The sequence below is a fragment of the Nannochloropsis gaditana genome (assembly GCF_000240725.1).
Source record: "Nannochloropsis gaditana CCMP526 unplaced genomic scaffold scaffold300, whole genome shotgun sequence".
NCBI classification, from domain to species: domain Eukaryota; class Eustigmatophyceae; order Eustigmatales; family Monodopsidaceae; genus Microchloropsis; species Microchloropsis gaditana.
In genome coordinates this window covers 4,249-25,623 of record NW_005803653.1, presented here as the reverse complement: position 1 = coordinate 25,623, position 21,375 = coordinate 4,249, and the positions used below count along the sequence as shown (strand labels likewise).

At 56.3% G+C, this 21,375-nt stretch overlaps 3 protein-coding genes across 3 annotated transcripts; 1 reads left to right on the top strand and 2 right to left on the bottom strand.

The window, feature by feature from the left end:
* Positions 1-4,949: 4,949 nt before the first annotated feature.
* NGA_0112200 (hsp90-like protein) lies at positions 4,950-6,791 on the top strand (the record flags this gene model as incomplete). Its single annotated transcript, XM_005855069.1, has 1 exon — positions 4,950-6,791. Exon 1 carries the CDS (start codon positions 5,019-5,021, stop codon positions 6,789-6,791), a length of 1,773 nt encoding a protein of 590 aa, XP_005855131.1. The 5' UTR covers positions 4,950-5,018.
* Positions 6,792-7,264: 473 nt separating this feature from the next.
* On the bottom strand, positions 7,265-8,156 carry NGA_0112100 (diacylglycerol acyltransferase family protein; the record flags this gene model as incomplete). Its single annotated transcript, XM_005855068.1, has 2 exons — positions 8,140-8,156; positions 7,265-7,732 (listed from the first exon to the last, which is right to left on the bottom strand). The coding sequence occupies exon 2, from the start codon at positions 7,730-7,732 to the stop codon at positions 7,265-7,267; it is 468 nt and encodes a 155-aa protein (XP_005855130.1). The 5' UTR covers positions 8,140-8,156.
* Positions 8,157-9,081: 925 nt separating this feature from the next.
* NGA_0111900 (serine threonine-protein phosphatase 4 catalytic subunit) lies at positions 9,082-11,035 on the bottom strand. The gene is made up of 5 exons (XM_005855066.1): positions 10,932-11,035; positions 10,684-10,831; positions 10,057-10,422; positions 9,740-9,931; positions 9,082-9,568 (listed from the first exon to the last, which is right to left on the bottom strand). The coding sequence occupies exons 1-5, from the start codon at positions 10,973-10,975 to the stop codon at positions 9,365-9,367; spliced, it is 954 nt and encodes a 317-aa protein (XP_005855128.1). The 5' UTR covers positions 10,976-11,035; the 3' UTR covers positions 9,082-9,364.
* Between the last annotated feature and the right edge of the window lie 10,340 nt (positions 11,036-21,375).

Sequence of the window (21,375 nt, the reverse complement as noted above, 5' to 3'; positions counted from 1 at the left end):
GTGCCCAGTGCCGAGAAGGTTCCTTGTCGACTTTCCAAAGGACGTTGAGCCCTATTATACTTGGCATGTGTTAAACCAATCATTTCTCCCCTTCTATAAAAATAAAAATGAGAAGGATTTGTTTTTAAAGACGTATATTAAAAATGGAGCGTGTGAAGGCGGCAACGGGCATGGGCGGCGAGCGGGGTGGTACACTTCCACGTCTCGACACGGAGGAAGGCTGGGAGCACAAGGAAGCAGGCTATGGCGGCCGTGGGACAGAAGGCCGCGCGTATTGTTCCGGATATGAGGGGCAGGAGGTATGCCTGGTTGAAGGGGTACCCGAAGCATGGGGTAGAAACATGTTCACCACCACTTCCGGGAGTGGTCCAGTAAAATTTCATGTCAACGGTTTTGACTTTTGGCTCGATTACTGTTTCAGTTCCAGGAAACACAGGGAGTTCCAGCAGGCAGCGGGCGCGAGAGGTATCCTCGTAGCTTTTCTGGCTTCTGGGAGGACTGGAAGGTCGGCTTGGCTTACAACAATACAGAATGGGAGTGAGTAAATCACTTTTAATGGGAAAGCGGGATTTCTTAGGTCGCTGTCCTATATTCTCCAAATTTGAACCTCGGTGCTCAGTGGGACATCACCTTTCTACATACCTAGAGATCCATTGCTGTGGCGCGCTGTATTGGCGGAGGGTAGCGCCACCGCGGCTTTCACCTTTTTCCTCCTTTCGGTATGTCATTATAATAGTGCTAGGTGTTTCTGATACCACGAAATGAACCTAAAGCATTTTGCTCGTTCACGGCAACATTGTAGTTCGTCAGCGGTGATTGCACTCTTTTCACTTTTCGCACAGACATGGGTCAGCATCCAGGAGGGCGATCTGACCGAAACAGGCATCCTACGAGTGGCTCTTTCAGCTGGGTTGTCATACGGTGTCTTAAATTGGATTTTCCACAGCGTGTCCGGTGCGTGCAGTCCAGAGGATACGTTGATATCACGTTTCATGCTTGTGGCTTCATAGTTTTGGGCTTGCCTTTCATACCCATCTTGTTCTCCCTATGCTGATGAAATATACACTTTCTTTTTACTAGGAGGTCACATGAACCCAGCCGTGACGTTAGCGACGATGTTAAACAGCCGCATCACATTGCTGCGTGCATTGTGCTATTGGGGTGCCCAGATTGTGGGAGCGATCGCCGGCGCTGCGATGGCACGAGCCATGAATCCTGGGAGCTTTCGTGCGGTCAGCGGTGGCGTTAATCGTCTCAATGTCGGTTGGCGTGCAGCGCTTTTGGGCGAAATCATGGGGACCCTACTAGTGGTGTTTGCCTTTTTGGTGGCCTATGACCGACGTCGCCGCTACAGTTCAGACCACGTTAACGTCCTGGCCCCTTTGGAAATTGGGCTTGCTGTGACAGCCGCCCATCTCTTCCTTGTACCTTTCACATGGTGCTCCATCAACCCTGCGCGAAGTATCGGTGCCGCCATAATCGGTGGGCGATGGACGCACCACTGGATCTGGTGGGTAGCGCCTATTATCGCTGGCGTTGTAGGACCCTTGTTGTATGAGACTTTCTTCAAACATTTTTACACCGCTGTGCCCTCGGAGGAAGAAGTCAAGGCTCAGCAGTGGTCCCGTGGTCAGGCCCAAGCCCAAACACATGGGGGTCAGCGACCTCAACAAATCTATACCCAACAGCAGCCGCGAGAAAGCTTTGGCCAACAACAACGTCCTCCTGGTATTGTAAGCGAGCAAGAACGAGAAAGAGGTGTCGCCACTTACTAATAATCGAAAAAGACTTAAATTGTAGTGGCAGCTCATTTTGGAAGCTGTGGACTTATATAAAGACGACGTGGACAGGCCTATGATTGAAAAGTGTGAAATGAGGCCGCAAAGCTTCGGTAGAACTCGGATGGGAGGCGGGTACCTTTCATTATAATACGGCAGTGCGGTTTTGGAATTTGCAATCATATGCAGACCTATTCAGAGACGATAACACCCTAGTGTTTGACTTCCCTTCGTTTGAAACGAAGCGGATATATAAACTTGTTCGTAGGTGGGAGGCAAGGTGGCCCCACAAAGCAACGAGAAGTGGTGGAGGCTCCAGGCTTGTGAGCAGATATGTCTAAAGAAAAGCTTGTGATTGGTCAAGCAACCTAATTTAAAAAGAAGTGACTTTCACGACCGGATGGATTTTCACATTTTTTGCATGACTTCACGCCTCTACTTTTGTCGTAAGCGTCTTGTACAGCGGTCCGCTGGTTGCTTTGTCTCTGATTTTAGTCGACTTCTGCGACGGTAAGCCCCTTGGAAGCCGCCTTCCGCTCCAAACCTCTCCACTTATCCTTCAGATCTACACTTGTCCGCAGATTGAAGTCCAGATGAGTATAAGAAGGGCTGTTCAGGATGTCCGCCCACCGCCCTTTCATTCCATCGTGGAGCACGGCTCGCTTCAGATCACCCACTTCCTCCTGGGACCATGACGTGCGATGCGTCTTGGGCTGTCGGCGCTTGCTCCGCCCTGAATTGTCGATGGCCAAGCGCAATTTCCTTTTCGAAGCCACTGTTCGCTTCCGTTCTCCGCCTCGATCCTTCGTCCCCCGTCCGCGACCCTGACCCTGCCTTGTCTCGTCAGCTTCGAGGACCGTATCGCCGCAAGGCGCCCCTGTTGCCTCGCCTGTCCTCTTTCCACCTTCTTCCTGCTGTTCTGCCTCCTTTTCACCGTCCTCTTCAGGGTACTCCTCCCCTGGATTACGCGTTTTTAAAGGGAATGGAACCTGGTTCTGTGCATGCTCTCCTCTCTGGTGAAGCGCATTGCTGCGCTCTGCCAACCGTGCTGCTGCTGCTGCCGAGGCCTTGGCCAACCGATTCTCTCGCGCAAGCTGCCTGCTCTGGGTGGCAGCCGCAGTATTCCCCGGCTTTTCTCTCTCGCGCGCACGCTGTCCCTCCTCATCGCTGTCGTCCCCCACGTACTGACTGTCCTCAAAAGTGATGGATCGACCGGCGCGGGTCGCATCGTACAGGCGCTTTTTGTGCCCGGGCGCCAATTCTGCGCCCGACATGCCCTCCCCTCCCTCAACCGTACCGCGAATCTTCAACAGTCCCCGCTGGCTCAGTCCTTCCCGCAACACCTTGGTACTTCGCCTCAGATTCTTCGCGAGACGCCGCGCGTCCATTCCTTGATTGGACGATGACCCTCTTCTTCTTCCTTCCGCCATGCCCTCCTCCTCCGCCGCCTCCGCCTCCGCTTCTTCCTCCTCCGACCCCATTTCTGCCCCTTCGCCCTTCCTTTCCCCTTCCTGGCGCCCCCCGGGACCACCTCTCTGCCCTGCCTCGAGAGTATACCGGAGAATCTGCGCGTGGGCGCGTAGTTTGACCTCTGTCGCCTCCCGCTCTGCCTCGTTGCTAACAAGCGCACTGGTACGGGTCCAGTCTCCAAGGCGGCGTTGAATGTGGGCGGGGGCCGATGCAAGCAGCCTTGGATCGTTTCCCAATGCCCCCGATGGCGTCCCTCCCCCATCTAGATCTTCCGAGAGAGGCTCGGGAGGCTCTAAAAGCCTGGCTTCCACACGCCGGGTGAATTCGCGGACCTCGGCCGTGAAACCCTCACGAGAGTAGGTCTTGAGTAGGTAGAGGACCTTATGAATGTCGGCTCCCCCGCCCGGGCGCGTCTCATCCTGCACATCCAAGAGCTGCTTTCGTTCTTTGGCCTCCACCACCCTCTCGTAGGAATTTTCACGAAGCCCAGGACTGGCCAGGGAATCGCCTCGCTCCGCGGAAAGCGATGCCCGGCGCGTTGTCTCCAGTGGGAAGGTCCCATCCAGGAGGGTCCAATACTTGTCCATGTCCAAGTCTGCCACCCTACTCGGCACGGCGACCTCTGAGTTTGCAGAGAACACTTTCCGCAACGGGGAGAGGACCATCTGCCGACGGATTTTCAAGCGAAGGTCGAACAACTCCTGCTTTGACACCGCTTTGAGGAGCCAGTTTGCGGCGTCTTGAAGTGTGTCCAATACGGCCGCGAAGTCATGCTCGTCCACGGCTTTGTCTAGAATGTCCTCCAATCCTGCCAAAAACACTCGATGACCGATGGGGGAATCGGGCTGCAGGTAGACACCTGCGTTGAGAGCTGCATAAGCCAGGGCCTCAAGCTCACTGTACAGGCGAAAATGAGCAGCCCAGTTCATCATGGATAGGAGCTCAGGCCCCGACTCATCTCGGCGTTGATGGCTGCCTGTAACCATAATACCACACAGTACAGATGCCCGTGAAAGCCTTGCTTGCACCCGTGGAAGCCTCGCTTACAGATTTTCAACTTTGCTCCCTCCGTCGGAGGCGGCAGCCACTTTATTGAAACCTTGTTTTGAGCGGGAAATTTCAAGGCGCTACGAGGAGGAACGACCTCTCATCCCGCGGCCACAATGGATGATCCAGCCTGTGACTGCGCATGCAGGCTCATGAGCATGAGTGTTTGGTAGCCACGATGTGGTTACGAAAGGAGTGAAGAGTGTCACGTCGTTGAGCCTTAGAACAAAGCACGCGGGTCTCATCCATATGGCCGAGCGAGAGAATTAAACGATTCTCGGCCCCCTCAGTGAAAAAATGGTGCGCCCCCCCCCCCCGTACATGACCGGTCGCAACACCGTGTCGAGGAGCAACGTCAAAGCCTCAAAAACAAAGGCTTCATGACGACACCTCGCTCGTTCCGCCCGGGGACACGCCTCGAAGCTGACAGGAGTATCGTACTGGTGCATGTTAAGTCGCCGCCGCGAGGGGGGAGGGGTGCTGGGACGGCAATGCTGTCCTCAACTGGCCAGGGAACCGTGCTTTACTTTACGAAACCACGGGACATGATACGAGACCATGGACACGCACTAGAGCGCCCGTAAATTTTGTCGACAAGTCACATAGTGGTACAATTAACATCTTGCTCGTTCTTATCACCTCCTCACCCCCCCTAGGACCCTGGAGGAGTACACCCCTCCATCCACAAGCCAACACGCCAGTCCTACTATTGATCGTATTGTAATGACAGTATCGGCAGAATTTCAAGCAGATATCTTACTGGACAAGACGGCAGATGCCGGATCTCCGTCGCGCAAGCGCAGGAAAAAAAGCGACGTAGACTCAGCGCCACTCTCACAGAGTTCATCCGATGTACCATCCAACGCTGAAGCAGTGACTGCACTCAACGATTGCTTGCTGGATCTATCCCACATTGCGAAACTAAAGCAGAGCTATCCATCAGCCCCGGGTTATCCGCATTGTGTCGTGAAAGACGTGCTAGAGGCAAAGTTTTTTCGTGAGCTCCGCGAGGAGATGGTTACCTCCCTGGCGGCTACCTTCAAAGAGACCGACTTGTTCAAATTGTACCAGACAGGTGACCTGGCAAATCTAGACGGGAGTGATCCAGAAGTAAGACGCAAGATGCCTCGATTGCTAGCCCTGCGTGATGCAATTTATTCCCCGAAATTTCGTGCCTTTGTGCGGGAGATTACTGGGTGCCGACCCTTGACCGACCGCACCGATTGCTCCTCCAATCTGTACACGCAAGGCTGCCACTTGCTCTGCCACGATGACGTGATTGGGACGCGTTGTATCTCCTTCATCATTTATCTCACGGACCCGGATGAGACCTGGGGAGCAGAGGACGGAGGAGCCTTGGAGATCTACCCCCTCTCTGGAGATTCCCTGGGCGTCCCGAAGGCGGTGCCTCTTCAAAACCATCCGCCCAAACCCAACACCATGGCATTTTTCACTGTCCTTCCTGGACAGAGTTTCCACGCAGTGGAGGAGGTGTACAGCGAGAAGATGCGTTTGAGCATTTCCGGCTGGTACCATGCCGACGACCCCCCCATGGGCGCCGAGGCGTTGGCCTCCCTTAACCAGCTGCAGATGCGACAAGACGAGACCCCGCAAGCATTCTCACCCCTTCGACTGGCACGTGCCTTGCACCGCACCGCGTCGGGGCCCGATTCTGTAAACCCCCTCTTGGCAAGGTGGGTCAATCCGACCTACCTGACGCCGGGTGCCATCGAGCAGATCGCCGCACGTTTTCAGGCTGACAAGAGCATACTGCTGCATGAATTCTTGTTGCCCTGTGTGGCCATGCAAGCTGCACGCTTGTTGCGGTCGCAGGACCAGGCAGACAGGGTGGGCGGGGGGCAGAAGCCAACCTCCGAGGTTGGTCTGGCGATGATGCCGTGGGAGCTGATAGGCCCTCCCCACAAACAGCGTTACCTGCGCTTGGGGGCCACTGGTCTTTCAAGCGACCCTGTGGAAAAAGCAAAGACGGCCACGGATTTGATGGCGGCTTTGCGTGGCCTCTTTGGCTCGGAAGCCTTTGCCCGGTACCTCGCCCGCTTGACGGGTTCAATTCCAAGCGGGGTCAGGACAGAAGCCCGGCGTTTCCGTCCCGGCCTTGACTACACTCTGGCGCATTACGGTATTCTCACCAAGGACCCTCGGTTGGACGCGACCCTTGCCTTCGTGGATGACGGCAACAAGGCGAAAAAGGAACTGTGGGAATCGGGGGACGTGGGCGGTTTCGGCTGTTACATCAAGGCGGAGGTCGGGAATGATGGCGCCGAGGCCGCTGAGAGCTACCGACGACAGGCGCATGCGGAGGAGGATGATCAGGTCTTGAATGTATCCGCAGCGCACAACGCGTTGAGCCTGGTGCTGAGGGAGACCCAGGCGATGCGTTTTGTGAAATATGTGAGCGCCGCGGCGCCGGGAAGTCGTTGGGACGTGGTGTCAGAGTATTGTTTGGATGGAGAGGAGAGGGTGTCAGACAGATGAGCATCGTTTCAATACAAATGAAAACAAGTTTTGATATATTACTTGGCCCGAATGCACATGAATTCTGCAACTCAAATTCAAGCTCTGCGCTTTTGATGCCGCGAATGCTGCCCACGGTTTGCTCGATCTGAACTGAATGGACTTTGTGTATTACTTTGATGAAATTTGCATGCCTTTACTACCAAGAGACCGCACCCAAATGCATGAACAAACTCGCGCATATGTATTCGATCCCAATTTGCACCTCGAGGTGCAGGCCCTTCTTTCGAGGGGCCTGTATCATTGAGTATCAGCACCTTCACACGCATAGATCCATCTTGACACATGCATGCCGAGTATCGCCTAGTCCTCCCTTTGTACCATGAAGAGCCTCGACGTTAGGTGTGCACACCACACACATTCCGTTTTCTCATTTGTCTACGTACCCACCACTTCCCGGACTACACATATGCACACCTTGGCAATTTCATCCTCTAGTAGATCTCCAGCACCCTCTCGCCGTACCCAAATTTGGCCTTATTCCGCTCGAAAAGGTCGACGAGCAACTCCACGTATCGCCCATGCCACTTGTCGATGTCCTCCTTGCTGGGATCCGCGAGCTTGGGAAGTTGAAAGGGGTTGCCCACCACCGTTTCCAAAGCTACCTGCCCCCGCGGCAGCAACGGACACCACCAGATCCCCCAACACGCAAAAAGTGGGACACGGAACCGGCGCAGATACCAGAGTCGAAACTTAACCGCCCAGTCCAACGTCCGGTAGGAATCCGCCTCACCGAACGTATAGCCGATGCAAATGGTGTACCCATGCTGCAAGGCATATTTTATGAAGCCTTTGCGGTGCTTTATGTAGACGCGTTCGTGCCCGTGGTGACTGAGGATGATCTCTTCCGAGCCGCCCGGCAACAGCCCCAAAGGCTTTTTAAGAGACATTAGGTGCAGCATTTCATGCTTTGTTGCGGGCCGTGCACAGCCAAAGGCGGTGATGAAATGTCGAATGAGTGGGATTTTGAAAAGAAGGGGCTCCACCAAGGCCACTGCGTTCGGTTTCATGTGCCGGAAGGCCGTGGGGACGTAAATTTCCGGGCGGCGGGCGTCGATCCGAGCCGCAGAGCCGTTTTGGATGAATCCGTATGTGAAGAGACCGTGCGGGTGCTGGCAAAGGAGGATGGACTGGCGTGGTTTTGAGGGGAAAGGACAATGACGAGTGTGAGCACGGAAGCTTGCAAAATAGAGACCTCCTCCAGCAGCCAAAGGCCAGATGCTGCCTTCGATTTCCTTTATTCTTCAAAGTGTGACCCCAAATATGAAGAGGAATCGCAGATATCTTCACGACGCATTCTAACACGCACCTGGCTTGTTTCGACATTTTTCATCGACTCCTCGAGGTAAAGGCAAGTGCCACCCTTGAACCAACCAGCACCCGACAATATAAAGCGTATGAAAGCTGGTGATTGCTTGACTTTCACCACGTATGGATATGCCATAATTAATGCCGTCGCTATGGCAGCTTTGTGATACCCTTTGAAGACCAGATAAGGCCACCAGAAGGCACAGAAGGAACCAGCAAGCCACACCACCCAAAGCATAAGCAAGGCTATGGCACCCTGTGTACGCGTCCACAGGTCGTCCGCGTCGCATACACGTTGGAAAAACTCCGGTGAAACTTCCTTAGTGTAGGATTTCGGCGTGGAGTAACCCACGGTGTAAGCCTGGCGTTGGTCCACCGGGCTTGTTTTCAATGCGGGTGACGCACCAAGACCATGTCGCACAAGTGTTCGCTCTGAGAGCGGAGACGAGGTTTCCGGGATCCGCGTCGACAGTGGACGTTCCTTCATGGCACCTGTATCGTGTGCGGGGCGTCGCATGAACGAAAAATGGACACCAACATGCAATGATCTCACCCGCCTGTTGCGCACCGGCACGCTTGCATTTGAAAGCAAAAAAGAGCGAGACGATCCTCCCAAGAAGTTTCCCGCTGAAAGCTATCATCGGCTGGGGCGTCTCGGTACCCCCCGGAGGGTAGCCCTCTTGCAACCAGCAGACCACTCTTTGGGAGGAGGCCTGAGGTTCGTTGAAGGTAGTGGACGCGTGGGCGCCAGGATGTGGTGTTTGGACGACGCGTGCGTTTGATGGTTGGGTATTCCCGTAGTTTTGTAGACTCTACGACTCGCACTCAGCAGGCATCCACCCTCGGCTTCCCAGCATGCACGAGATATGAGGAGAAACGCGCACTACTCGAAGCTTTAATTTCCCAAGCCATATACAATAGCGACATAATTAATTAAATCGAGTATATAAGCCAATTAATTGATTTTTTCTATGTGTCCAACCGTACGTCGGACCTCGAATTACCACACAAATTTTCTTACGACTCTCATGTACCTCCTCCCCTGAACACTTCTCAGACACGTTCTGTCCATCGACACGTCTGTTCATATCAATGCATCGTAGCTATTCTTACAAGATACTCGATCGGCACGCGCCACCGTCGTGCTTTGGCTTTACAAGCATGCTGATGGTGCCTCCATCCCCACTCTTGCCTCTTGCCTATCCCACCTTCCATCTCCTCGGAGTCTACAAGAAGTAATCTGGCGCTGGATTTTTCTGCGGAATGCCACGGACTTCTTGTGGAGCCGCCTCGAAGATTTTAAAAGACTGTACACAACGCTCGTCAAATTCCAATATTGCTGCCACATTTCCACACCGGTAGCAGTAATTTGGCGCGGACCAGATGGTGACAAGTTTGTTGTCGAACATTTCCTTGTGCCCCTCCATGACCTGTCCATAACAGAGAAGAGTGCCGTTTGGTTAGAAGCCAGAGAATGGGAGGAAAACTCCTGCCTTGTTGGTAAGCTTATGCTGACTCTCGCCACTTCTTCAAGGTAGAAGGTCGGTGCGATCGACGTTCCCTTCGATCTCAGCTCACGTCGTCACGTCTTAGCCACCTACCAATTGATGGGCGCGCGCGATCAAACGCAAATCGTTCGTTTGGTTGAATTTCTCCACCACGTCACCCCCAAACTGATAGCCCGCACCGCGCGGGCTCAGACCCCACCCGCTGATATCCTCAGGATCTGACCACATGAGGTCGCACATAGCCCCTTCATGAGGAACCTCCTGCTTCCGGTCAATCACGCGGATCTGACGGAACGATGGAAAGGAAGGGGATACGAGAGGGCAATTTTGAGGCGGGTGTTGTCCCGTTGTACTCTCACACTTGAAACACAGGCAGAGTAAAGCTCGTGCCCGTGAACCCCGCCCTATACCCTTTCCTCCTTCCCTTCCTCCGCCCGCACCTGGTCGATGGTGTTGATGGACGGGCTGAGACCACCGTGCACGCAGAAAATATTGTCGTTGATGATAGCCGAGAGGCTCAAGTAATCGAAAATCTCAGTGCAATAGCGCCACACGTTCACACTGCCGTACTTGCGCAGGCATTCGTCGTAAAAACCGTAGACCTGCGTGATCTGACGACTCTCGTGATTGCCCCGGATCAGGGTGATCCGCTCCGGGTACCGCACTTTCAAGGCAAGGAGGAGCAGGAAGGTCTCGACGGAGTAGTATCCTCGGTCCACGAAGTCGCCAAGGAAGAGGTAATTCCTCTCTGGGCAGTCCCCGCCCACTTTGAACAGCTGCCGGGCATTGTAAGGGGGGACGGGAGGGGCGGAAGGAACATCAGGAGGATGCAAGATAAGGATATGGCAGGGTGACGAGAAGATTGTATACATCTCGTGGGCGTGCGCAGGATAAACGGTCTAGACTCCTCCCTATCTATCACGTACACACACATCACGAGTGAAATTTCAACCTGGCCACATCCCACGCGCCATTCACCTGCTTGTTTCGAAGGCATTGTCTCCCTTCATCTTTTCTTGTGTCTGCTAGACACTTACCTCCATCAGATCATAAAATTGCCCGTGAATGTCGCCACAAATGGTGACAGGGGCGTCCACCCTCTGGACATTGGACTCGTCCACCAGTATTTCCCGTGCCTTCTGACACAGCAATTTTACCTCCTGTTCCTTCAAGTACTCGCAGCGTCTTTAAAATGAATGGTTAGAAGGAGTAGCGAACCGAGGAAAAGCATGAGAGGGTGTAGATCGCGTCGAGCTGCTGGTGGGTGGGACTCCTCCTCACGTACCGTAGCCGTTCGATCTGGTCGTCCAAATCACTTGTAGACGCCATAGTGCCTCGACACGTTGTAGCCTGTGTAATTATGTGGTTGTTTTAAAGGTGCTTGGGCTCGGTTGCGAAGCTATAATCAAGAGGTGCGGAAAGAACCGCAGCTCTTTGCATGATCATGATCATTTTATGGCCCCTAACTTCCAACCCTGAACATGCAAGAACGCAAAAGCACTATTTCCATGGGAAGCAATGATTCTTAATGAACCACGTGCTATACTTCTTTGCCCTCGTCATGGGGGCATGAACACAAAATGTGTCATTCACTGCCCAACGAAGCAAGGCACCTGCTGTTGCTTTTGCCTACAGACCGCGTATCGTCGCATAAGCAATAGCCACTGCCACAAATCCCGGGCTTCGAACAAGTGGCATGCCCACCACGCATTGTCTCTCTTGTCACGTATACCTCGGTGTCTTGGTGGGCGGGAAAGGGCAGCGTGGCTATAAATGTGGAGGAAAAGGGGATTTTTTTGTGGCTTGGAAGACAACCGCCTCGGGTTTTATCCTTGTTCCACTGTCATATCGCCCTCCCCAATGACCGGATCACCTAAAGCGGAAGGAAAGCTCGAAAGCATGCACAAGGATCGTCCATGAGTCGCGCTTTCCAGCGTATGGACAGGACTAGTGAGGCAGAACTGGGCGTGATGGTGTGCTGTGTGAATGAAATTTAAGGCCAATTCCGGTGACTCCGTGTCTTTCCCTATGCGATAATCCCAACCCTCCTCATTCTTGTTCCCTCGGACCCGCCCCAATTTGTCTCGTTCGACGCCTGTCTTGCATCCTTCCATTTCCCTCATATATGGCCCATTCCATTTTGGCAAAAGGGTGCGACACGATGGAAGAGCAGTCGCAAGAGGGGGATCACCGTGCAGGCCCTGGCGTTAAAGAGAGCATCGGGTCCAGTCTGCGGGCGAGCAACGGCGCTGCTGATGCGAATGGTGTGTTGGAAGTGCGTGTGATTGAAGCCACCGATCTGATAGAAAGACCAAGGGAACGGAAGCAACGCAGCTTTTTTGCGGGCATGGCGGAGTCCAGTGGGGTCATGTCTAGGGCAGAATACGGATGGCCTTATGTGACGATTCGTGCTGGGAGAGACGCCCCCCGGCGGACCATGCCCGGGATCATGTCGATGCAAGCGGAAGAGGACAGGCGGGGCAGCCACAACAATGCAGGCCTCAGCTCGGGCATGGTGGCGTGGCACGAGGATTTTGTCTTTGGGCCCGTGTCCTCGAGGGAGGAGGTGGTAGTGACATGCTACATGCACCGACGGTCCGCGGGGCCGGACGGACGGAGCGCCCAGTGCTCCGTTGTGGGTGACGTGCACATTCCTGTGAACAGGTTGCCCGAAGGGCATGCAATCGAGCAGTGGTATCAACTGCTCCCCCAACAGGAAACGCCGCGGGAGGATGAGTTGGGAAGGAGCAGGCCGAGACCCAGCCGGAAGGGAGTCGTGAGCAAAGCCGCGATCAAGCTCCGATTGTACTACCAAGTCAGGGATCCTGCCTTCGCGCCACGTGGGGAAGGTGCAGTGGCGTTTGTGGGGCCCGAAACTATGGGGCGAACACAGAGAATAGGGGCAGAAGGTGTGTCAGCCACCTATCCCTCCCCGTCCTCCACCACGGGAGCTTCCGGCCTGGATACGCCCCGGTCCGCCCAGGAGAGTCAATCACAGGACGAGCAGCAGCGGCAAGTCATGCTTTCCTCCGCGGGAGGCGGGTTGCTCTCCAGTGCCCCCGGCACGGAGGGCGGGACCGGCGACCCTGTGGAGGGGGCCAGTCCCCGACGCCTCCCTACCCCCAGCAGCATGGCCGAGCTTGCCCAAGAGGAGCTGCCCACGGGCCTGGTCGACTATTTTTGCATCATGGGGCCCCGCCTCGACGAAGCCACGGGGCTCCCCAGTCTCCACAATGGGGCGATATTGCTCCGACACCCCGTGGAGGACAAGGCCGGACAGCCCCTTCCGGACAGCCCTCAATTTTTCTGCTTTCCGGCCGGCATGGCTCTGGCCTACGGTCCCAGCCCCCCCAAGCCAGCCCCTCTCGCCTACACCTTCGTGATCAAGCATTCCGGTGTCTCCTCTTACGGGGTGTGCCTGCATTTCCACCGGCGGTGGGAGCAGCTGTCCAAGAACGTGCTCTCCCCCTCCGTCGGCCTCCTGGGCGTCACGGGCGACACGAGCCAGGAGCACGACCGACCCAGCGGCCAGGAGGACCCCAAACAACAAGGGACCACGGTGTGGGCGCCCGTGTGCTTCTGTCTCCTCACGCGCGTGCCGGTCGTGCAGCCCCTCCTGAACTGGCTCGTCCATGCCTATGACCACATGGACCGTCTCCTTCCCCCCACCTACGACGCCCTGCTCGGGGACCCCCTCGACCCCGCCTCCGTCCCCGGCGCCCACTTGACCGACCTGCTCCGGACCCACATCGTTCAGCTCACGCTCGAAGTCCCTTTGCCCATTCCAGGGGCCCTAGGCGTACAGTTTGACTTCCTCGGGCGCCCCATCACCTGCCGCCTGGCCGGTCCCGGTGCCCTCCCTTCCCTCTGCTACCCTCTCTCCCCCTTCCTCCGCACCTTCTCCGCGCGGAACGTCCTCGCCCTCGTGGCGGCCGCCTTGACCGAAAGCAAAGTCTTGCTGCACAGTCACGACCTCTCCGTCCTCCCCGTCATGGCGGAATCCCTCCTCTCCCTCATCTACCCCCTCCAATGGCAGCACCCCTACTTGGTCCCCCTCCCACGGGAGCTTCTTGTGGTGGTGGAGACCCCCACCAACTACATCCTAGGCGTGCACACAGAGTGGCTGGCCGACGTGCCCCGGGACTCTTTAAAGGATGTGGTCTGCGTCGATTGCGACAGTGGGGCAGTCCGTCTTCCCCCTCGCCCCTTCAACCCTCCCTCCTTCCCTCCTTCGGTCCTTTACCCCCTCCTCCGTCGTCTCCGAGGCACGGTCTATCCAATGCTCACGCGGCTTGACAGTGCCTCTTCGAGGGTCTCCTTGGATGACCTGCCTATCATCTCCACCTCCGCCCCCTCCGAGATTTCTCCCGCTTCCGAGGAGGAGCTCCGGCGCCTGTTCCTCCGATGTTTGGCCTATCTTTTATCCGGGTATCATGACTGCGTCTTCTACATCGACCCCAACAGTCCTATCTTCAACCGAGCGCGTTTCTTGGCCGAGTACGCGCCCGCGGAAGACCACGCCTTTCTCTCCCGCTTGTTGGACACGCAAAGCTTTCAGGCCTTCCTGGAGAACCAGGACGGGCCTTCCATCAACCTCTTTCGGCGGACGCTTTTCCAAGCCTTCAGTCGCGCGACCTCCCGCCCTCCTTCCCCTCTCCCAGGTGAAACGACCTCCTCTCCGGCCGCCTCTACCTCGTTCCCGTCCCTGAAGAAATGCCCGGCGGACTTTCGGATTTTGATGGAGGAAGAAGAGAGCGGAAACGAGTGGCTGGAGACGCCTGGAGCGGGCCACCGGGAAACCCATGGCGAGGCGTGGGAGCAGAGGCCGAGCGCAGGGAGGGGCGGGGAGGAATGCGAGGTCAAATTGATGCTAAAGATCCCTCCTCCTCCCCTCTATGGGGAGACGGAAGAGGACGAATCGGAATCGGATGGGAGCGTGGATGAGGATTGCGATCCGGCGACTACCAGAGGAGAAGAGGCCGTTCCTGGCGGGCGTCGGGAATTCCGTTTCGATGGTGATCAAGACCAGAAAGCGGAAGGGTGGGAGGGCGTGTCGGAGGAGAGGGACGTATCAGGTCGGCAGAGAACAAGCGTGCGTTTTAACCTGGGAGAGCTCGAAAACCCAGGCGAGAGCAAGGGAGACAGAGGGGACTCGGAGGTCATGTCCAGTGATAGGATGGCAAACACGATTACGGCCTCCGAGGGCTTGTCTACAGTCGTGTCTGCGGAAAGCAACAGGCACAAGGAAAAGCGCGCGAAAGCCAAGAAGGCCCGTCGACCCCTGAATCTCCCAGGTCTTGCCGTGGGGAGCCCGCCGACCCGTTCCAGCCTCGAGGGCACTTTTGGAGAGGCAGATCTGGACGCATTGATGCGAAAAACGATGAATCTCACGGGCGCGACCTATGGGCGGAATGTCCCAGCCGCGTCTCACACCGGCGGCTATACTTGCGGGGACGAAGGTGACAGCATGGATTCCTCCGTCGTCCCAGCACGGACCGTGGATCTGGATTCAGGATACCAAGGCGGGGCCGCCGAAGCAAAGGGGCCCACAAATGCTGCCACGGGGGTGGCGTGGCGGAAGGCTCGTCGGTGGAGCGTGGAAGCAGCGGCGGGGATGATGGACGTGACGGTACGCGACGTGGCCCGCGCTTTTGGACTGAATTTTGACCTGCAGCGGGTCATGACACGGGGCCACACGATCTTCGGCTTCTTCGATGATGTTCCTCCCTCCTGGGGAAGGGAGCAGGGCAGCAAAGGCGGAGAGGGATGTCGTGAAGGAAGAGCGACGGAAGGGTCCTGGCTTGGGAAGGAGGACGATGGCCTGGAGAAAGACGGGGCGGGGGCGCAAACAGGAGTCCTCTCGGGGGACATGGCGAAGCTAAACCGATGTTTGGCGGAGGCGTTCTCGACGGAAAAACCCTCCAAGGAGCTTTTTCGGGAGGTGGAAATTGCTTTTCGAGCCCGAGGGGTGCGAACACGTTTCCTGGCCATCCTCAGCCAGCCCCGGAGCAAGCGGATGATCCAACGGCATCAATTTTTGATTGGGGGGGGAACCTCGGGACATTTCCGGGTGCATTCGACGGGCTTTGAAGCGCTGATGCAGTTGGCAAGCGCGGTGTGCGACGCCTGTGTCGTAGACCGAGATTTTCCGACCGCACACGCACTCCTGCAATTGATGGGCAAGTACTACAGGGTGTTGGAGGGGGGTGGGGGAGGGAACCACGCCTGGGCGGCAGCCACTCTGAGGCAGGGAGAAGGGGGTGCAGGGGCGCAACAGCAGCACAAAGAATTTTTGAGCAGTCGATTGCGGCATCACCAGATCTATCAATGCGTGGAGCTCTGGATGCATGTGTTGGAGGAGCAGCTGGGCGCGGGGAAGGGGCCGACCGCGACCAGACGAGACAGTACCAACGTGAACAGCGTCAACGGATTCAAACTGGCCAAAGCTCCGGGCGCCAAGACCACGAATCGGGACCTCCCCAGCGTGGCGGAAGCCGACGACCCTTCCTCCGTGGGCACAGTCGATGTCAAGGCAGGAGGAAAGGGAAAAGGAAGCGCCCTCGGACAAGGCGAGGCAGCTGCGGAGGAGACTCCGGGGTCGGAGATGGACGACGCGGAGGTGGACCCCCGAAAATTTATCCTCCGCGTCAAGTCGATCCTGGCGGAGATGCACGGGGTTGGGATGCCGGATCATCGGGCGCTGGCCTTTGTTGGTCGAATCTGCGAGGTCCACGAGGCCGGGATGGAGAGTAAGCAAGCGCTCGTGCGGCTGGTTCAGAAAATATGGGGGATCAGTCCGGCTCCGACTCCACAGCAAATGTTTATTTCTCAAGAACCGGTCAATAGGGGAGAGTCAGTGGGCTCGGATGCCCCCCGCCCCGCTGCCTCCTCCTCCTCCTCCTCCACATCCCCCGCGTGGACGAGTCCAGAGGGGATTGCACCGATGGTACCACCCCGCCGCGTCTCGTTTCAAGGTGTGGGCTCAGAAATCGGTCGTCGGAGCAGTGATAGCATAGGCGACAGCGTAAGGAAAAATAGCACCCTTCTCAACGACCTTCGGGGACCCTCTCCCAGCCCTTCATTTTCCTCCACTGTCTCCTCCTCTTCCTCCGGTGCCCGGCTCCACCGATCGACAAGTCCCATCTCCCATTTGATGGGGGGAATGGGATTGGGATTGGGTATGGGAAGCGCAGCGCCCCCAGAGGCTTCGATGCACCGAGGTCCGGTACTCTCCGTGGACGTTGACGCAGCCGGTAGTGTGGGTGTCTCTGGAGGAGCGGACAAGCTCTTGATCGTCTACAGCCTGCAACAGCGGAGTAGAATCACGAGCTTCTCGGGGCACACGGGGCCTGTGACATGCGTGAAGATTTTTAGGGACCACGCGAACGACCCCTTGGTGGCCTCCGCGTCAATGGATTCGACGCTGCGGATCTGGAAGCTGGGAGGAGGTGGGGGAGGAGATCCGGGGGCCTTCACGGGGGCGCGGCTTTTGTCAAGTTTCACGACAGCCAAAGACGTGCGGCACATTTTGACGGGCCATGCGAAAGGGATTGTTTGTCTGGATAAATGTGAGGACTTGCAGCTCCTCGCAACGGGGGCGATGGATCGAGCCGTCAAGTTGTGGAACGTCTCGCAGGGCAGGAATACAGCCACGCTTATAGGTCATACGCGAACGGTCAACAGCTTGCGATTTATGGACCAAAGTCAGGGCTACCGTATCTTGAGCGCGGGGCAGGACCGGACGATGATCTTGTGGGACTCCGGCCGGGGGTCCTGCATCCGGGTCTTCAAGGGCCACGAATCCTGGATTCGGCAGGTCGAAGCCTGGGGCCGAGACTTGGCGGTCACAGCCTCGAACGATAGGACGCTGCGGGTGTGGGACCTTCGTGTGCATAACTGCGTGCAAAAGCTTGCCGAGCATAAGGGAGCGGTGACATGCATGCAAGTCTCCAAGGAGCAGGACGCCCCTGTGGTATACAGTGGTTCCACGGACTCCACTGTGAAAATTTGGGATCTGCGCGGGGGGGGAGGGCGGTGCACAGCGACGTTAGAGGGGCACGCGGAGGCAGTCACGGGGCTGGCGCTTGAGTCGCCGATGGCAGCGGGGATCGGGAAGAGCAAGAATGGTGGGGGCAGCAAACTTGTGCACCAGAAGCTTGTTTCTGTTGGAGAGGATAAGAGGGTTGTGGAGTGGGACACGCGAACGGGCGCATTGTTGCAGTCGCGGATGGGGCATTCGGACGGAATAAGTTGCGTGCAAGTGAGCAAGTACGGTGTTATCGTGACAGGTAGCTGGGACGCGTCGGTGCGACTCTGGGAGGGGATTCAAATATCTGTGTAATCTACCAAATATGCCGGCATTCAAGCATGCGTCGGAAATTAGAGGGAATACTCAAATGTACATGAAAGTTAGACGTTTAAATGTAAATGAAAGTAGGATAATTGAGACCGGCTAGTGGTTGCAGCTTTCTGGACTGCGGCAGAGGGTTGGTGCAAACAGTACATTCTCAAACGGAGAGTAAAGCAAAAGCAGAAAAAGTACAAGTGTTCCATTTTTGGTCGTCCCCTGGTTCTTTGCCTCCAGATATGACGCATCTTTGCCATTCTCAGGAATCGAGTGTTGAAGTATGAATTGCAAGTGGCGATAGTATCCTTGATTGTGTTGCACCGCCTTTTCGGTCCCTTGCTCGGAGGCAGAAGATTGGGCTCCCTACTTCCCATTCGACCACCCCTTTGCCCGAACGGAGGCTTACCACAATAAATTCAACATATTCACCGCCCGCCGTGTTTGACTATGATACACACCAACACGAAGAGTGACCCCTGCGTTCGCTTGCTAGTTCTCAGATAAAGTCTCTCTACCTTCCTCTCGATGGCTTCAGGCCTCAGAACGTACAGTGGTCAAGCCTGACCCGTCAAGATAACCCCCCTGTAGACGCTCTAGAGCGATTCAGTGTGCATTCTAGGTCGCGGCCAAGACAGAGCTCCCTACTTCTCTCTCTTGGCTCACAAATGATTACGAATGCTCGCATAAAACCGCTCTTTTTACCGTTCCCGCCCCTTCAAGCCGTTTCCTTAACTATACCCTTATCTTTGCCTTGGTTATAGTTCGCATTTCCCAAAGGTGCAAGTCTTTATCTGACCTGTCACTTGACATAGAGCTCTCCTTGCCATATCGATGCGAGGCTTCGCCCCTGTGCGCAACCTCTTCATATTTTCTGGATGGTGTTTCCTCCACCCTTGACATTTCCATATTCCATCCTAGCCGTCCGTACCTACCGCTCACCTTTTCATTAAACTTTTCCTATAATACTACTAATGGAGACATGAAAGTCAATTTTCGCACTATCTACGCTCCTACCGGACAAGTTGATGTCCAAGGGCCTCCTCTGTGATGATTCCGTTCACTTGCTTATCTCCAAGGTCTGCCTCGGGGTGAGCTCCGGCATCCTCCTCCTCCTCCTCCTCCTCGTCCTTAAACCACGCTTGCTCCATCAACAAGACCTCCGGGTGGTCCCTGACATAGTCTTTTAGGAGCTCGGAGGGTAACACTTTCGGGTTGTAAAAGAGGGCCCTGTCCACCAGGTTTCGCACGGTAGACTCCCGGCGGACCTGTTGCCGCAAACGCTCCGAGGCACGGCCCAGAGCTGCCAAGAAATCCGTGAAGGAAGCCTGCATGTCCAAAACTTGGGGGACCAGTCGCTTTCGGTAGTATTCCTTCATGTTGTCCATGCTTGCCAAGCGATCGATCTTAATGCCCTGGAGCTCCTCCACCCATTCCCCGAGTTTCTGGGTCGAGATGATCTCAGAGTACGCGGCGGCTGAGTAGAGCAAGGCGTGCCCGTTGGTCTTTCGGGGCGCACGGCTCATTTGGCGCACGATGTACTTCGCAGCCATATCCGCGGGCATGATAGGGTAGCAGCTCTTCTCGCACATCTCCTTGGGCATCATGTGACTCTCGGAGAGTGTTTGCATGACGGAGAAGGCCACAAAATCGCCCGTAAATCCACCCTTGGTGTTCACGGAAATGAGGGGAATACGATATGCGAGGCAGTTCAGTTTATAGTGCCGGGCTGCGAAATGTAGAATATCCTCGGCACGGCGCTTGATCTGCACGTAAGGCATGGCCCGAAGGACCTCGCGATCCTTGTCTGTGGCTGCCTCCTCGGCGTCCAGCCACCCGGAGGACACGTAGTGCACACTGGCATTGTTTTTACGGGCGAGCGTGATGATGTTCATGAGCCCCGAGATGTTGCACGCCACGGACTCCGTGTCCATGTGCCACTTGCGGGACCCTCCGGCGTGCACCACTGCATCGACCTCCAGCACCAATCTGGCGTAGAGCTCGGGTTTCAGACCGAAGTTAGGCGAGGCCATATCACCGGGCAAAGCCACAATGTGCGCCGCGAAAGAAGGCTTCCAGATCTTGAGCAGGCGCATGGCCTTTTCAATGCGGGCCAGCCCGCCCTCCGCAGTGGCACCACGGACCACACAGAAGACCTTGGGGATACCGGCTTTGATCAAGTAGCGCAGGAGATGCGCACCCGTCAAACCGGTGGCCCGAAGAGGAGCTTGGCCCCCGAGCCGAGGCTGGAGAGGCTCATGTTGCCCCTCTTCAAGGGCTGCACCACCAGCTTCTCGCCGTCCTCGAAGAGGGTCGTAATCATGCTGTTCATCTCCGCCTTGTTGTGGAGGACCATCATCCCATCTTGGTTCGCGTCTTCACCTTCGGTCTCCCCGCCCTTCTTGTCGCTCGATCCACGGGATTGCAGCTTGTAGATGATCTTAGAAACGTCCTCCAAGGTGTTGTCGGGGCTCATCTTGACCGAACTGACCTCGATACCAAAGTGCTTCTTGATGCGTCCTCCCAGCTCCACGAAACCGAAGGAATCCAAGCCCAACGTCACGAGCTGGGATGTAATCAGCACCTCGGACGCGCCCGTGATCTCCTTGATTTCCTCCGACAAGAAATGGGCAATCTCCTTGGTGGTCATGAAATCGCCCTTGGCGGCGACGGCACCCAGCGTCAAAGCCTCGCCCAGGTGGTAGGACCAGGGAGACTGGAAGGGGAACATGGTGCGAGTCTTTTCCTTGAAGAACATGGTGATGATCGGGTTCATGCCGGCCACCAGGCCCATCTCCAGCTCTTGCAGCGCACGGAAGGAGGTGATGTATTCGACACCCATCTTCAGCTGAAACTTGCGGGCGCTCAGGTTGTTGGCGAGGATGCCCACGTCCGAGAGCGAGGACATGTTGAAGGCGGCACCGGGAAGACCCTGGGAGCGGCGGGCGCGCATCAAGGCGTCCAGGTAGGCGTTGGAGGAGGCATAGGAAGACATGCCTAGGCCACCGATGAGGGACGCGATCGAGGAGACGACCACGAAGTTCTCAATAGGCAGGTCCAGTGTCCCCTTGTGCAGATGCCAGGCACCAAGAGCTTTGCAGTTGGCCACCTCGTAAAAGTCCTCAGGCTTCATCTCCGGGAGCACGATGTCGACGCTCACGCCGGCCACGTGGAAGATGGACTTGACCGGGGGTGAAATCTCGTGGGCACGGTCCGTGAGCTTTTTCATGTCAGCCTCGCTGCCCGTGTCCACGGTCATGACCTCCATCTTGACGGAGGCGTCGTCCAAGATGTCCCGGAACAAACCTCGCACTTTCTCCGTGTCCGCGGAGCGGGTGGTGATCAAAAAGCTGCGGGCCCCGTTGTAGTACGCGTACCGCACCAG

Bases quoted from the DNA above. Each gene is read 5' to 3' on its own strand.
- NGA_0111900 (XM_005855066.1), bottom strand. From the start codon at position 10,975: ATGGCGTCTACAAGTGATTTGGACGACCAGATCGAACGGCTACG. The intron at 10,832-10,931 runs GTACGTGAGGAG...TTCATTTTAAAG, and splicing joins GACCAGATCGAACGGCTACG to ACGCTGCGAGTACTTGAAGG. The intron at 10,423-10,683 runs GTAAGTGTCTAG...AATGCCCGGCAG, and splicing joins AATTTTATGATCTGATGGAG to CTGTTCAAAGTGGGCGGGGA.